The following is a 14,571-nucleotide window of genomic DNA, read 5'->3' on the forward strand; positions in this document are numbered from 1 at the left end:
ATCATCAATACACAAAACACTAATTAGTATATTGCAATTATGCAAAAACATACACACACATGTAAACTCACATGTGTACACACTCGCGCACGCACACACGCGCGCACACACACACATGCACACACACACAGTTAATGGAACAAGAGAGGGCTCTGAGAGTAAGCTGTTTATCTAAGGGCCATAAATCTTAATGGGATCTGTGCTAACAGAGCATCAGCATGCATTAAATGAGAGATTAAGGGTCGAAGCTTGCCATGCTTCATGCCTTCTTATTCATACAACAATAAACGGTTAGAATACTGTTATATTCATTAAAATGATATCTTTCTCTGTAGCAATAAGCACAAGCATTTCACTACACCCACAATAACATCTGCTAATCACATGTATGTGACCAATACAATTTGATTTGAATTTGATTTGTTTTGATTTGAGAAAGATATCAGTTTAATGAATATAATAGTACTCTAACTGTTTATTGTTGTATGAATACAACTTCTCAGTTGTATTGCATGTGTTCTTAGATGGTTTAATCAAATGCTAATAACGCAAGAGGCACGTTATCAGGGCACCATGGCTGTAATGCAACCCATATACCATGCAATGCTGTGGCCAGTAGAGATAAGTAGAAGATATACATTTTGAAGGAAGTGGTGTTGGTGATACTCACAATGCGGTCTGGAGGTGGAGTGCTCCGGATGAAGCACTTGATCTCCCCCTTCTCCCCGTGGAGAGCCTGATGTGTCTGGGTACTGGAGATGGTGGGTGGGCCTGTGGAGAGGGCACAAAGGAGAACATACCAACACTGTACCATGAAGGCCAATCACAAACCCACACATTACCACAATCAACCACTTTCAGATTCCTTAGGGTTCATGGTCCTGAGTGGCGCAGCAGTCTAAGGCACTGCATTTCAGGGCTAGAGGTGTCACTACAGACCCTGGTTCAATTCCAGGCTGTATTACAACATGCCATTAGTGTGAGTCCCACAGGGTGGTGCAGAATTGGCCCAGCGCTGTTAGGGTTTGACTGGGGTAGGCCATCATTGTAAATAAGAATTTGTTCTTAACTGACTTGCCAAGTTAAATAATGGTTCAATCAAGTTGTTCCGCAGTCAATTAAGCGGTATACTCCTAACAGCATTCTTTCTCAAAGAAAACCCTACTTCCAATTTTCAACCGACTCGGAATGCCGGCAGTAAACAACAATTTTGGACTTCTGGCACTGAGAATTGCATTGTGGTTTGATAGGAACATCTCATCTAACCTCCACAATATCACCAATGGCATGTTAGGGCTGTATGAAGGGCATCTATGTGGGCCCAGCCTTCATTCTGAAAAGTTGATTTATGGTGCCCTTGATAAGGGCCATGGTGGCGAGTGGAGAGGCATATATATGGGCGTAATCATGATGGGAGAAATGTCATTGCGGAGAGATTACACTCCTCCCTGTGTCTCTGCACATTCAATTTAGCTCTCCAGAGTCTTGCACTTTGACCCGCAGCGATGCCATCAATCGGACAACCTCCAGTCCTCCCTCACAACAACAGAGGAAGCAGTCTATCAGCTTAAATAGCCATTAAAAACATTGAAAAAACAATTTCTAGTGATTTAAGAGGTTTAAGTATAGAGTAGTGGGGAAGCAACTTGATTAGTAAGAAGGTGAGCTTCCTACCAACTCCCCTCCAACCCGTTTCCGTTCTCTCTGCCGATACATAATTGCAGTTTATTACCTGTCTCTTATTAAAATAAATTAGCATTTTAATGAGATTCTGGCAGATGGTGTCTTGGTATGCTACTGCATGCAGGAGACTGGGAGCTAGGTTACTGCTGCTGTGGAATTATTGCTGCAAACTAACAGCACTGCATTGAGCACTATGCCCCAACACCACTGTCTTAGTAGCCTATTGTGGACTGGCATGGGGGGTCCGGTCTGTGTGGACCTGTGCGGATTTGTCAGTGTGGTTGCATGCATAATACTTTGTGTGTGTGGGAGTGTGTGGGTGTGTGTGGCTGGAATGTGCTCCTGTGGTAAACACACTCAGATCTAGTCCTCCCGGGTTGCACAAGGCGAGCGCTAGTGACTCAGGAGAATCTGCTCTGTGAATCAGGGCTGCAAATGAGGAATATAATTAGATGGTTTTATCTCACTGCCACAGACGACTGGGGTGTGGTGGCTCCTCCAGAGGATAGGTAGGTAGGTGTGTGTGTGTGTGTGTGTGTGTGTGTGTGTGTGTGTGTGTGTGTGTGTGTGTGTGTGTAGAGACTGTGTGATCAGAGAGAGAGGGAGTTGGTGGGTGGTGTGAGTAGCACAACTACACTGCTCCAACTGTCAGTGGACACAGTCGATACGGTAGGAGACTTTTGTTTAGAGAGGCGGGGAGGCTATGGAGTGGGCCGCCTCACAATCTGAATCTTTGTTATCGTTTGTTCATCACCTTGTCGAGACCAGGCCTTGCATTTCCAAACAGAGTTGGAAGTATAGTCTGAGCTTTGAAAAGATGTGTCATTTTGTGCTTCCTTGCAACAGCTCATTTCAAAGCACCTCAGAGCTGTGTTACTGTGTTACTCTGTCACATCCATTTGAATGGCATTTCTCTGCTGAATTATTCATTTGATCTGGTTTTTTAAATGTCTGTCTTGGCACTTGGAGAAGGAATTAAATGCTAATATATTGAGCATATAAAGACTATGTCCCGGGGAGAAAAAAATAACTTAAACAACAAGATGCCCTGTGGGAGACTAAAAGGCTCATCGGGCCTCTTTCTCCATTAATGTGTTAATGTGCTCCCTCTCCCTGGGCTGCCTGACATCTGATTAGACATACATACAGACAAACAGACAGACAGACAGACAGACAGACAGACAGACAGACAGACAGACAGACAGACAGACAGACAGACAGACAGACAGACAGACAGACACGTGGAAATATGGACGGACTCAAACCTCTACGAACCAACACTCATTCAAATATAATATATATTATATAAATGTTCTTTGATAGAGACAAAAACACAGGCACCCCACCAATCTCATGCATATATTCACACATATACCTACTAGTTTTTCTTCCCTGTGTGCGTAAAATGTATCAGGATGCATTGAACATACGATCAAAAGAATAAGCACAACACAATAACTTCACTCAAACAAATATTGAAGCTCAGACTGACTGTGTGAGGATGTTAAACTAGGGTGAGCAATATGTATCCATTAGTGACTTCAACATAAACTGCCTCCCCTGCTAGCTGTTTGATTACAATTAAATTACACCAGTCCCCAGGGAAGGAGAGGATTCTCTTGTCTGTGTTGCTGCACAGTGGGAGTCATTGACATGCAATGGAGGAAAGAACATATTGACAAATTCTAAACACATGGATTTTAATTGTTTGGGTAAAATGATCCAGGCATAAGCGACGGGAAGCAAATAGCAAAACATCAAACACATACACACACACTCCCCCACACTGAGCATATACTCTTGAGTATTCCTCAGTCTTTCTGACACATGATCAAGGCAGTCTCCCAAAATGCAAGGTCATCATTCATGACTTTCTCCCACTGTCAGAGCCAAATGGTTCCTATTGGATGTCAAAGACTGCAGGTTGATGAGGGCTGAGAAGGATGAAGCTTCATCTGCCATAAAGACGACAACTTAAAACAATCAAGCAGCAAACCGTCAGAGAGTCCTTTCCACGTGCTACAACTTCAAAGACTCTGTTTGTACTTTGTCGGCTTGACAATCGGATTCACTGAGAGGACTTGGTAGGGTAGAAATGTGAACATTTTGACTGAGGACCCCTTCTGTGGTTTTCAGAAAGCGTGGATTTAAATGATTCAAAAGTAAAAAAATTATGTGGCTTTTTAATAATGTCTGAGACAGATTCAGGCCGTGAGGCAAGAGGGGCAGAAGAACAGGAGAACATAACAAAATAAAAGAGAAGTCAAAGACCAATGAAGAAGTGGGTAACACTTGACTGAAGTCTACAGAGACCATGTAAACATTTTCCGCGTTGTTATTTTTCATGATGAGTGTCCTATGAGTTCTGTTATCATATTGTCTTTATGAAAACAATGTATATTCTCTTTGTATAGTGTTGTATACAGAAGTTATGCAATCCCCATAGATAGTAGTACATAAAAGAAAGAACACATGAAATGGAAAAATAAACATGAACAGAGATTTTGTTTACTAGTCCAGACAGTACAAATTGAAGCTGGGATGAAGCAAAACTGTTAAGATGTTAATTAGGAATGACTTTGCTCCATACTAGTGGAGCTCTGATCCTGAACAGAACTAGGCGATAGATAGAAAAGGATCTCACAGCACACACTAGTGGTTGCAATCCAATGCCGAAGGGGGCATACATGTCATTATCTTTTGCACAGCTACTGTACAAGTTTGAAAATAAGTCATGTTTGGTACTTGATGTATATTCAGTCCCAATCTAGCAGCAACGCCGCTAACGACAGACATTGTACGTTTGCGTTCAAGATATCCAATATATTGTTGAGGACAATACCTCAGCTAAACATTTATCTCAACATCCTTTCTTCTATCTATCACCCATGCAAACGGACGTGGTGAGAAAAAATCCTTTAAAGAACGTGTCAATTCTGCCACTAAAGGCTGCCGCAACGCTAATGCGCGCTCTGTGAATACCAAGCGGTGTTAATGAAGTCATTTGTCTGAGAGTTGCCGGGTCTCCCACCATTCCATTCCCCGACATTCATTAGTCAGTCACTGCCTGAAAACGCCTCCTTCCGAATCTAATCTGCATTAAAGCACATTTCCTGTCTTAAGGAACATAAGGCTACATCCTGGATGTGCTAGCTATATTTATCCATCCATCCCTGTGTCTTTTTTAATAAGGACTGATGAAACATAATGGAAAATAAAGTGTAAAGGAAATTAATTTTATCGCATCTGTTACTATGCTTGAAGTTTCAATGATGCTGTGAATCTCTCTGCTGTAGTCTACTACACTGTAGCAGAGATGTCTGCAGAGCTGAATTTGAACCCTTCTTCTATCGTAAATACATTGAGAGATGGCCTCACCACAAAGATTTATTCAGAGCTTAAATACCTGGACAGACTGAGGCCCAAATGGCAAACTTTCTCCTTTCACTGCAATGTTGGAGAGTCCTTGGTGCGAAGATGTGTTTTCGTGTGTAAACCAGTGACAAATTACTTTCTTCTTAGCAGATGTGACCCCCAAACCTCCCAAAACATTCCTCACCTGCATGACACTTACCGTTGACGGTGAGAGAAACCTCCTTCTCCCCGGCGCCGACTCGCGGGACCACGGCACGGCACACATATTTCCCAGCATCTTCCTGCCTCACAGCCTTGAGTGTCAGGATGTTCTCATTGCTTAGTACCTGCCACACGGAGGTTAAGGTTCACTGAATTAGCAGCAAGAGGTCACCTTCACGTTTGAGGCAGCACATAGTAGCCCGGGCTCCTCTTAACGACTTATAGGCCAACTCTCTTCTATTATTAAAATCCAATTTGGGACCAGGCTCACATGAGAGAGGGGCGGTTTTGATCTCCAGGCTCTGATGGTTGACGTATACGGAGTTGAGGAATGAGCCTGGCTGGCAGATCAATTGCATGCCCCTATGCTCACCTCAACACATCTCCAGCCAGGATTCAGGGAGCAGGGGCACTAACGAGCCTGAACCGCTAGCTTTCTCTGGATTTTTTGACTAATGAGACTTTGAAAAAAACTGATTTAAGCTCAAAGGGCACTGCTTGGTCACATGAAACCTGAATCACCTATAGTGTTAGATATTTTACGTTTTCAAATAGAATAATTAATGAAGTTACTGCTGTGGCCAGCATGATATGAGCGTGGTTGTGGAAAATATATCACTATAAAGTAAATGACATTGAATGCATTGGCTAACCTGATTGTTCCAATCTATAGTGTATTGCACCTAGTCAAAACACATACAATGAATGGTGAAAGACATTGAATATGGAAATACATACCACTCCAGAGCCCCTCTTCATCCAGACGATTGTGAGGGAGGGGTTTCCAGTCCAGGCACAGTTGAACACAGCATCAGACCCCAGATCCACCTGTAAGGACTGGGGCTCTGCAGCCATGCGTGGACCAACTGCCAGAACACAGAGAGCCACCCAGTCAGCATCTAGTATATACACCACCAGCAGCACAACAGAATACTCTATTTACGGTCAGATACAGAATGTCTATAATCTAAATAGGATGCATAACGTTGACTGGACATCACCACAGAAAGAGCAACACATTAGTAGCACTCACAGTAGACGTCGACGTTGCGGCTGATGTTGGTGCTGCCCAGAGGGTTGGTGACCTCACAGGAGACAGGCTCAGTGAAGAAGGAGTGGTCCACAATGACCTCATAAGTGTCCCCAGAGAACTCCTTGATCACGTTGCCCCCTTTGGCCCACCTGTAGCAAAGGGCAATACACAGAGAGTGAGAGTGAGAGAGAGGAGACCTTGCATGAGAGGGGTGATCTGATAAGAAACTGTTATTTGCAACTTGCTTTGACCTTAACATTGACCTATGGTCGCCTGGTTAATGGTGGTCAGGAAATACTCTGCTGAGGGCACAGAATACCTGCAGTGGAAAGACAATTTGTACTAGCACCAGACCAGTATGAAGAATGGGTTGCTTCTGATTTATAATGTTTCAGTTCCGGTCATCAGTGAGGGAGGATGGCATTTGTCTGAATGATGGGAGGATGAGGCGAGAAGAGGGTGGGATAAAACATTAAGACAGTTTCTCTCCCTCCCTGTCAATGTCACATTGTTCTCTGAATAAATCATTCCTGTGCAGGCTGTCTGCTGGCTTCATCATGTTTTTGTGGCAGCCATTCATGCTGTGACGTCACAAGCATCTCAGTGACTGGGGGAGCAGACAGCACGTTCTTCATTATGACGAGCGGAGCAGAACAGAGAGCAGAGTGGCTTAGACAAACTAATCACAAAATGACAAATAGGTAGAGTCCCTCCTGACGATGCCAGCTGATTTTTACTGTATGGTAGAGTCCCCCCTAAAGATGCCTGTCTGACACGTACTGTATGGTAGAGTCCCCCCCAATGATGCCGGCAGACACGTACTGTATGGTAAAGTACCCCTAAAGATGCCCGGTTGACACGTACTGTATGGTAGAGTACCCCTAAAGAATGCCCGGTTGACACGTACTGTATGGTAGAGTACCCCTAAAGATGCCCGGTTGACACGTACTGTATGGTAGAGTCCCCCCCAATGATGCCGGCAGACACGTACTGTATGGTAGAGTCCCCCCCAATGATGCCGGCAGACACGTACTGTATGGTAGAGTCCCCCCCAATGATGCCGGCAGACACGTACTGTATGGTAGAGTCCCCCCAATGATGCCGGCAGACACGTACTGTATGGTAGAGTCCCCCCTAAAGATGCCGGCTGACACGTACCGTATGGTAGAGTCCCCCCAATGATGCCGGCAGACACATACTGTATGGTAGAGTCCCCCCCAATGATGCCGGCAGACACGTACTGTATGGTAGAGTCCCCCCAATGATGCCGGCAGACACGTACTGTATGGTAGAGTCCCCCCTAAAGATGCCGGCTGACACGTACCGTATGGTAGAGTCCCCCCAATGATGCCGGCAGACACATACTGTATGGTAGAGTCCCCCCCAATGATGCCGGCAGACACGTACTGTATGGTAGAGTCCCCCCAATGATGCCGGCAGACACGTACTGTATGGTAGAGTACCCCCAATGATGCCGGCAGACACGTACTGTATGGTAGAGTACCCCCAATGATGCCGGCAGACACGTACTGTATGGTAGAGTACCCCCAATGATGCCGGCAGACACGTACTGTATGGTAGAGTACCCCTAAAGATGCCCGGTTGACACGTACTGTATGGTAGAGTACCCCTAAAGATGCCCGGCTGACATGTACTGTATGGTAGAGTCCCCCCCAATGATGCCAGCTGACACGTACTGTATGGTAGTGTCATGATGTTGCCCTCTTGGGTACAGCGAGCACCATCCCCCTCTCTCTGCACCATCCCCCTCTCTCTCTTCACCCTACACCAGGCTCTGTTAGGCAGGTCATATTATTCCTTGAGGAGTTCTCTCCTCATGGCCATAGTATATGAGAGAGTTTTAATAGAGAGAACAAAGGAACTTATTCTTCCTCACAGAACTTGAGAAATAAACAATATTCATGTTCTGGAGAATGTATAAACAGTCGGTGAAGTAGCTAGCTATGAACTGGTCCATTTTGTACAATTTTGTGAAACTCATGAGAGACAATACAGCCACATTACCATAACCCTGTTAATACAAGAGTCTCAGTTGTGGGGCTTGCATCTAATTGTTGTATAAAATGAATGAGTAAGATGAAACTATTTGTGAAATTATGAAATGTGATTTTAAACTGTTTAATGAAGGAAACTCCAATTCCCTTTGGAGTTTAACTAAATGATTAGCCCGCCCCATGAATACAGACATTGATCTGGTGTCATGGGACAGCCGCATTCTGCTCTTCCGATTATAACCCCCACTTTGGGAATTTATCTTCAGACCAGCTTACCTCGATAACCACGAGAGGGCTAAGGTTTCAGACCAGTACCTCATCACAGAGGGAGTTAAGGTTTGAGTAGATTGCTGAATCTCTTAACCATACCACGTGGTTAAACTCTGAGACTATCGATACCGACAGAATAAGAACAAATCTTTGATACTAATTACTAGTCTGCAGCTAGGAATTCGGTACATTGAATGCGAAGACCGACAACCGCCGAAACAACATTGCTGAATGTTAATCTGAACTATCTATTCTAACCACCACAGAGAGAAAGAGGGTGGACAAACTCTCCAACAGATGCAAACTTTCCAACAGAGATCACAACAACACACTGAGCGTAAATATATATATATTGATTAAAATTATTCCCGCATTTCAATTGTTATAATTATCAACTTTGTAGTGTCTTTTATCTCAGTGACCCCCACTTCCCTTTTGTCCACCAAGCTGCAATACCGGTTTATCCCACTAGGGAAACTCCGCTATATTTTCCTTTTAACTATATCTACTGTTGGTTTGTTTATGCATTCCTGTGATTATTTAGTTAGTAAATACATGATTTAAGACAATTGATGTATGGATGATTCATAGTGAAGACTGGGTTCGTGCAGATAGCCAACAATTTACGACATTTGGAATGAGACTAACGTGAGGTAAATAATAATTCAGTAATCAGGAGAGTAATTGATCAGATATTAAAATATCTGAAAGTTATATTAGGAAAATTATAACTTTGTAATTTAAATATTTTCCTTGGTGCCCTGACTTCCTAGTTATTTACATTTACATGATTAAGTTAGTTTAATCACGTAATAATAATTACAGAGAATTTATTTGATAAAAATAAGTCTTCAGTTTAATGATGCCAAAAACGCGACAGTACCCACTGATGATGCCGGCTGACACATACTGTATGCACATAAAGGCACCTGATGTTAATCAATTGACACAGGATTGGGCGAAGAACATCCGTTTGTGTTGGAGGCATCTGTCAGAGGGATGTTTTCTCTCAACTGCTGGGTTAATACTTTTCTTATGTCATCACTTCTGTCTTGCTCAGCATGCCATACCGGATGGTTCCCTGTTGCTGTGGGAGACAGGGACCATTTATTAAAGTGAGCAAAGGCATGAGTGGATGTATGGGGCTTCTTCTCTGGAACATTTACAGGTATTTTGGGACATACAACTCTATATTCTCCTAAACCTCTCACCTTACCCAGACAGAGATGTGTTTGTATGCTGATATGGGCGAAGATAACCTTTGAACTTCTAGCTGTCACAAAACATGGATCCATTTTCACACCCAAGAGCACAGGGTGCACTGTGCAGTATTCCAGGGATCGGGAACTTGCAGTATTCCAGGGATAAGGGACTCATTTGTTAGCCATGAGTGAAGCCTTGGTCCATGCTTGATAGGAGTAGTTTAATTTAAATGAGAATAGACCTCATTCATTCAGCAAGTGAAGTGAAGCACCTTTCTAATTGGCTCCAGTTGATATTCTCTGCTGCACATTGTGCTGCCGAGGAGACTATGTTTCCACACTGTAGGAGCAAGTTTTTCACTGTGTGAAAGATGAAGTCACTTAGAGCACTGTCAGCTTAATATGCACAGGGACACCTGTGAAGGCAGATGGGTATGCTTGGCTCATCTGTCCCTTCCTTATGTAATTGATCCAGGAGGAGAATGTGCTGGATTTAGGAAAAGGTATTATTACAGTTGCAGTAAGCTACACACAACGTTCTGTAGGTATTGTCCCTCAAGAAAACAATTCTGTACACAAAATATATAATAAAAGATAATGATAATGACTATAATAATGATGATGATGGTTTCTAAATCTCACAACACACTGTCTATGAATATTAGATAAGAATTTACTAGACAATGTCAGTAAATGTGCTGGTGATGACAACGATCATCAATGCCCTCTGAATCTCAGTGTCGGATGATGAATGACTCTCCACAGGCTGTGACTGAGAGTGTATGGTCGCTAGAGTACTGGAGGAGTTACAGTGAGTGAAGCACAGAAGTTGTCCAGCAGGTCTCTCCCAATTGGATTGTGAGGCTGCAAGTGCTGGGAGGTCCACAATGCAGAGAGAGCAGAGACAGAATGCTAGTGCCTGCAGGGAGTGTGAGGCTGCCAGGGCTGGGAGGTCCACAGTGCAGAGAGAGCAGAGACAGAATGCTAGTGCCTGCAGGGAGTGTGAGAGATCCGCTGGTGTGCTGGTCCCCATCCAAGAGAGTCTAAACATAGCCAGCTCTGCATCCATCAGACACCTGCATCTCCTCTGGGAGGGCAGAGTGGCCAGCGAGAACTTACTCAACAGCTCACTTACCACCGGGACCTATTCAGGGATTTAGGTCACACTATGAGGTGCAAGTCAGGTATATGCCTCAGGGTGTGTGTGTGTGTGTGTGTGTGTGTGTGTGTGTGTGTGTGTGTGTGTGTGTGTGTGTGTGTGTGTGTGGCAATAACAGTGAAATCAGTGTGTACCAAAGAAAGAACAACCTTGTTCTCTCTCACTGATATGATTAAGGGGATAGCAATGGTAAACTGAATTAAATCAAATTAAACAGCTATCTATGTCATTAACATATAAAATAAATGATTATTATTATCGGCATGGTTAAGTACACCACGGCACAGATTATGTTGCTCATTTGAATTTTCATAATGTTGAATATATCAAAATACTTATTTCAATGGAAAGTAGAGACTTTCATAACGATGCTTTGATCAAATCGCACCCTGATGTTTCTTGAATGAAATGTGTCTATGAAATTACACAGAAATGTATCTTTGTTTGACATAATATGACAAAATGCCAAATATTAGCAGGGAGAACAAAAACATTGTCTATAGTTTCAAAACATTGTGAATGACATTTCAATATACTGTCTGCCATGAGGAAGGGGACATGAGCAGAGATGATGTGACTGTCAGTTTGGTGCCTTGCAATTCAAATAAAACCAGGACGTCTGTTCGCCTGACAACGAAATCACAGCATGGTAGAACATCAGTGTTGTACCTTCCCAGTTGCGGCTAACCTCGGGTGATGTATTGTTGTCTCTACCTTCTTGCCCTTTGTCCTTTCGTCGGTGCCCAATAATGTTATACTATATTTTGTGCTGCTGCCGCCATGTTGTGCTGATGCCATGTTGTTTTGCTACCATGCTGTGTTGTCATGTGTTGCTGCCATGCTATGTTGTTGTCTTAGGTCTCTCTTTATGTAGTGTTGTGGTGTCTCTCTTGTCGTGATGAGTGTTTTGTCCTGTATTTTAATGTTTTATCCCAGCCCCTGTCCCCGCAGGAGGCCTTTTGCCTTTTGGTAGGCTGTCATTGTAAATAAGAATGTGTTCTTAACTGACTTGCCTAGTTAAATGAAGGTAAAACATATATATACAGTACCAGTCAAAAGTTTGGACACGCCTACTCATTCAAGGGTTTTTCATTATTTTGACTATTTTCTACATTCTAGAATAATAGTGAAGACCTCAAAACTATGAAATAACACACATAGAATCATGCTGTAAGCAAAAAACTGTTAAAAATATCTAAATATATTTTATATTTGAGATTCTTCAAAGTAGCCACCCTTTGCCTTGATGACAGCTTGGCACACTCTTGGCATTCTATCAACCAGCTTCATTAGATAGTCAACTGGAATGCATTTCAATTAACAGGTGTGCCTTGTTAAAAGTTAATTTGAGGAATTTCAATGCTTCTTCATGCGTTCCAGCCAATCAGTTGTGTTCTGACAAGGTAGGGGTGGTTTACAGAAGATAGCCCTATTTGGTAAAATACCAAAATCCATATTATGGCAAGAACAGCTCAAATAAGAAAAGAAAAACAACAGTCCACCATTACTTTAAGACATGAAGGTCAGTCAATCCGGAAAATGTTAAAAACTTTGGAAGAATTTTCAAGTGCAGTCACAAAAACCATCAAGCACTATGATGAAACTGGCTCTCGTGAGGACCGCCACAGGAAAGGAAGACCCAGAGTTACCTCTGCTACAGAGGATACGTTCATTAGAGTTACCAGACTCAGAAATTGCAGCCCAAATAAATGCTTCACAGAGTTGAAGTACAGACACTTCTCAACATCAACTGTTTAGAGGAGACTGCATGAATCAGGCCTTCATGGTCGAATTGCTGCAAAGAAACCACTACTAAAGGACACCAATAAAAAAAGAGACTTGCTTGGGCCAAGAAACACAAGCAATGGATATTAGACTGATGAAAATCTGTCCTTTGGTCTGATGAGTTCAAGTTTGCGATTTATGGTTCCAACGGCCGTGTCTTTGTGAGAAGCTGAGTAGGTGAACGGATGATCTCCGTGTGTGTGGTTCCCACCGTGAAGCATGGACGAGGAGGTGTGATGGTGTGTGTTTACTTTGCTGGTGACACTGTCTATTATTTATTTAGAATTCAAGGCACACTTAACCAGCATGGCTACCACAGCCTCCACATTCACCCGATCTCAACCCAATTGAGATGGTTTGGGATGAGTTGTACCGCAGAGTGAAGAAAAAGCAGCCAACAAGTGCTAAGCATATGTGGAAACTCATTCAAGACTGTTGGAAAAGCATTCCAGTTGAAGCTGGTTGAGAGATTGCTAAGTGTGCAAAGCTGTCATCAAGGCAAAGAGTGGCTACTTTGAAGAATATAAAATATAAAATATATTTTGATTTGTTTAACACTTTTTTGTTTACTACATGATTCCGTATGTATTATTTCACAGTTTTGATGTCTTCACTATTATTCTACAATGTAGAAAATAGTAAAATAAAGAAAAACCCTTGAATGAGTAGAAAATAGTAAAAATCTAGAAAAACTCTTGAATTAGTTGGTGTGTCAAATCTTTTGACTGGTACTGTATGTATATATTTAAAACATTACTGGCATTAGTGGCATGGCACCAGTCAAGATAGTGTGTACAGCCAAAGTGTTTATGCCAGCAGTGTAGACAAGATGGATTTCATTTGCTTTGCCTGTTGCTTTGTTGTTTTTTTCTCTCTCGCTGTCCTCCTTGTCGACTGGATGCACTGGGTGGCACAAAGCCAGTCACAGGGGAAAACAAACAGTGGCGGTGCCCACAGACAACTTGACGGAAAATGCCATGATGTAAAACTTCTTCATTAGCTGCCTCAGAGACACAGACTAGGAAAAGGTAGATGATAGAACTGACAAAAAAAAATCTAGAAACGAGCAACAACATCATAATTGTTAAACTGGGGGGAGAATTAGTGATGGTGTTTGGTGGGTGTGGAGAGGGATGTGTTTGTTGTCGCGTGGTAGAATGTGCAGACGAGGGACCTGAAACTCCTCTTCTGTCGTGTCCCTCTCTGGAGCTCCTCTGCTTTGAGTAGCGAAAAAAAAGCTTTGTATATTTGAATATGATGTATTTTGATTGCCCCTTCTGCTTCCATTAGGTAATGAAGATTCCATAACAGCTCTATTGTTTTACGATTCCTCTATTCACACTAACACACTCAGATCAAAACACAAACTTACTTCCAACAGTACTTCCCTCCATATCTAGAATATGCGAATTCGCCAAAAAACATTAACATCCGGTCTTCAGAGATACAGTATTTTAAACTTAACTTCCATTTCCCTGAAAAATATAAATGGGAACTCCGCTCAGGCGTCTTTCTATGCCTGTGCTCTACTCAGCACTATCCCTGAGACACATGTTCTCCCCCCAGGAGTTAGAGTTCTGGCTCTGCCTGAGAGATATCTGTCTCAGGGTTAGTGCTCTCCATTCGCTTTTGTAAGCAAGATTCTTAGACCGGCGAATCACAGCAGATCATGGAGAATAGAAATCACCATGTCATTGACTCCTCCTCTGCTACCTTGGCTCTGTCTGTGTGTGAAGTGCTTATTGAAGTGGAGAATGGGATGGCAGAGTGGCGGGCTGGGGAGATTGGCAGAGAGGCCATCACTCTAAGGCCTGCCCTGTCCTTGTTCCATATCTGATCTCCAGAGAC

At 43.0% G+C, this 14,571-nt stretch overlaps 1 protein-coding gene across 1 annotated transcript in view; it reads right to left on the reverse strand.

The window, feature by feature from the left end:
- LOC110503369 (kin of IRRE-like protein 3) overlaps positions 1-14,571 on the reverse strand; it is a 210,945-nt gene that overhangs the window by 12,925 nt on the left and 183,449 nt on the right. Inside the window, exons 7-10 of the mRNA XM_036961432.2 lie at positions 6,293-6,441; positions 5,998-6,125; positions 5,258-5,384; positions 671-771 (exon numbers count right to left, since the gene is read on the reverse strand). Of these exons, the coding sequence (XP_036817327.1) occupies positions 671-771; positions 5,258-5,384; positions 5,998-6,125; positions 6,293-6,441 (505 nt within the window). The remainder of the gene's footprint in view (positions 1-670; positions 772-5,257; positions 5,385-5,997; positions 6,126-6,292; positions 6,442-14,571) is intronic.

This window comes from Oncorhynchus mykiss, chromosome 24, assembly GCF_057628025.1.
Source record: "Oncorhynchus mykiss isolate SJ-2025 chromosome 24, ASM5762802v1, whole genome shotgun sequence".
Lineage (NCBI taxonomy): Eukaryota > Metazoa > Chordata > Actinopteri > Salmoniformes > Salmonidae > Oncorhynchus > Oncorhynchus mykiss.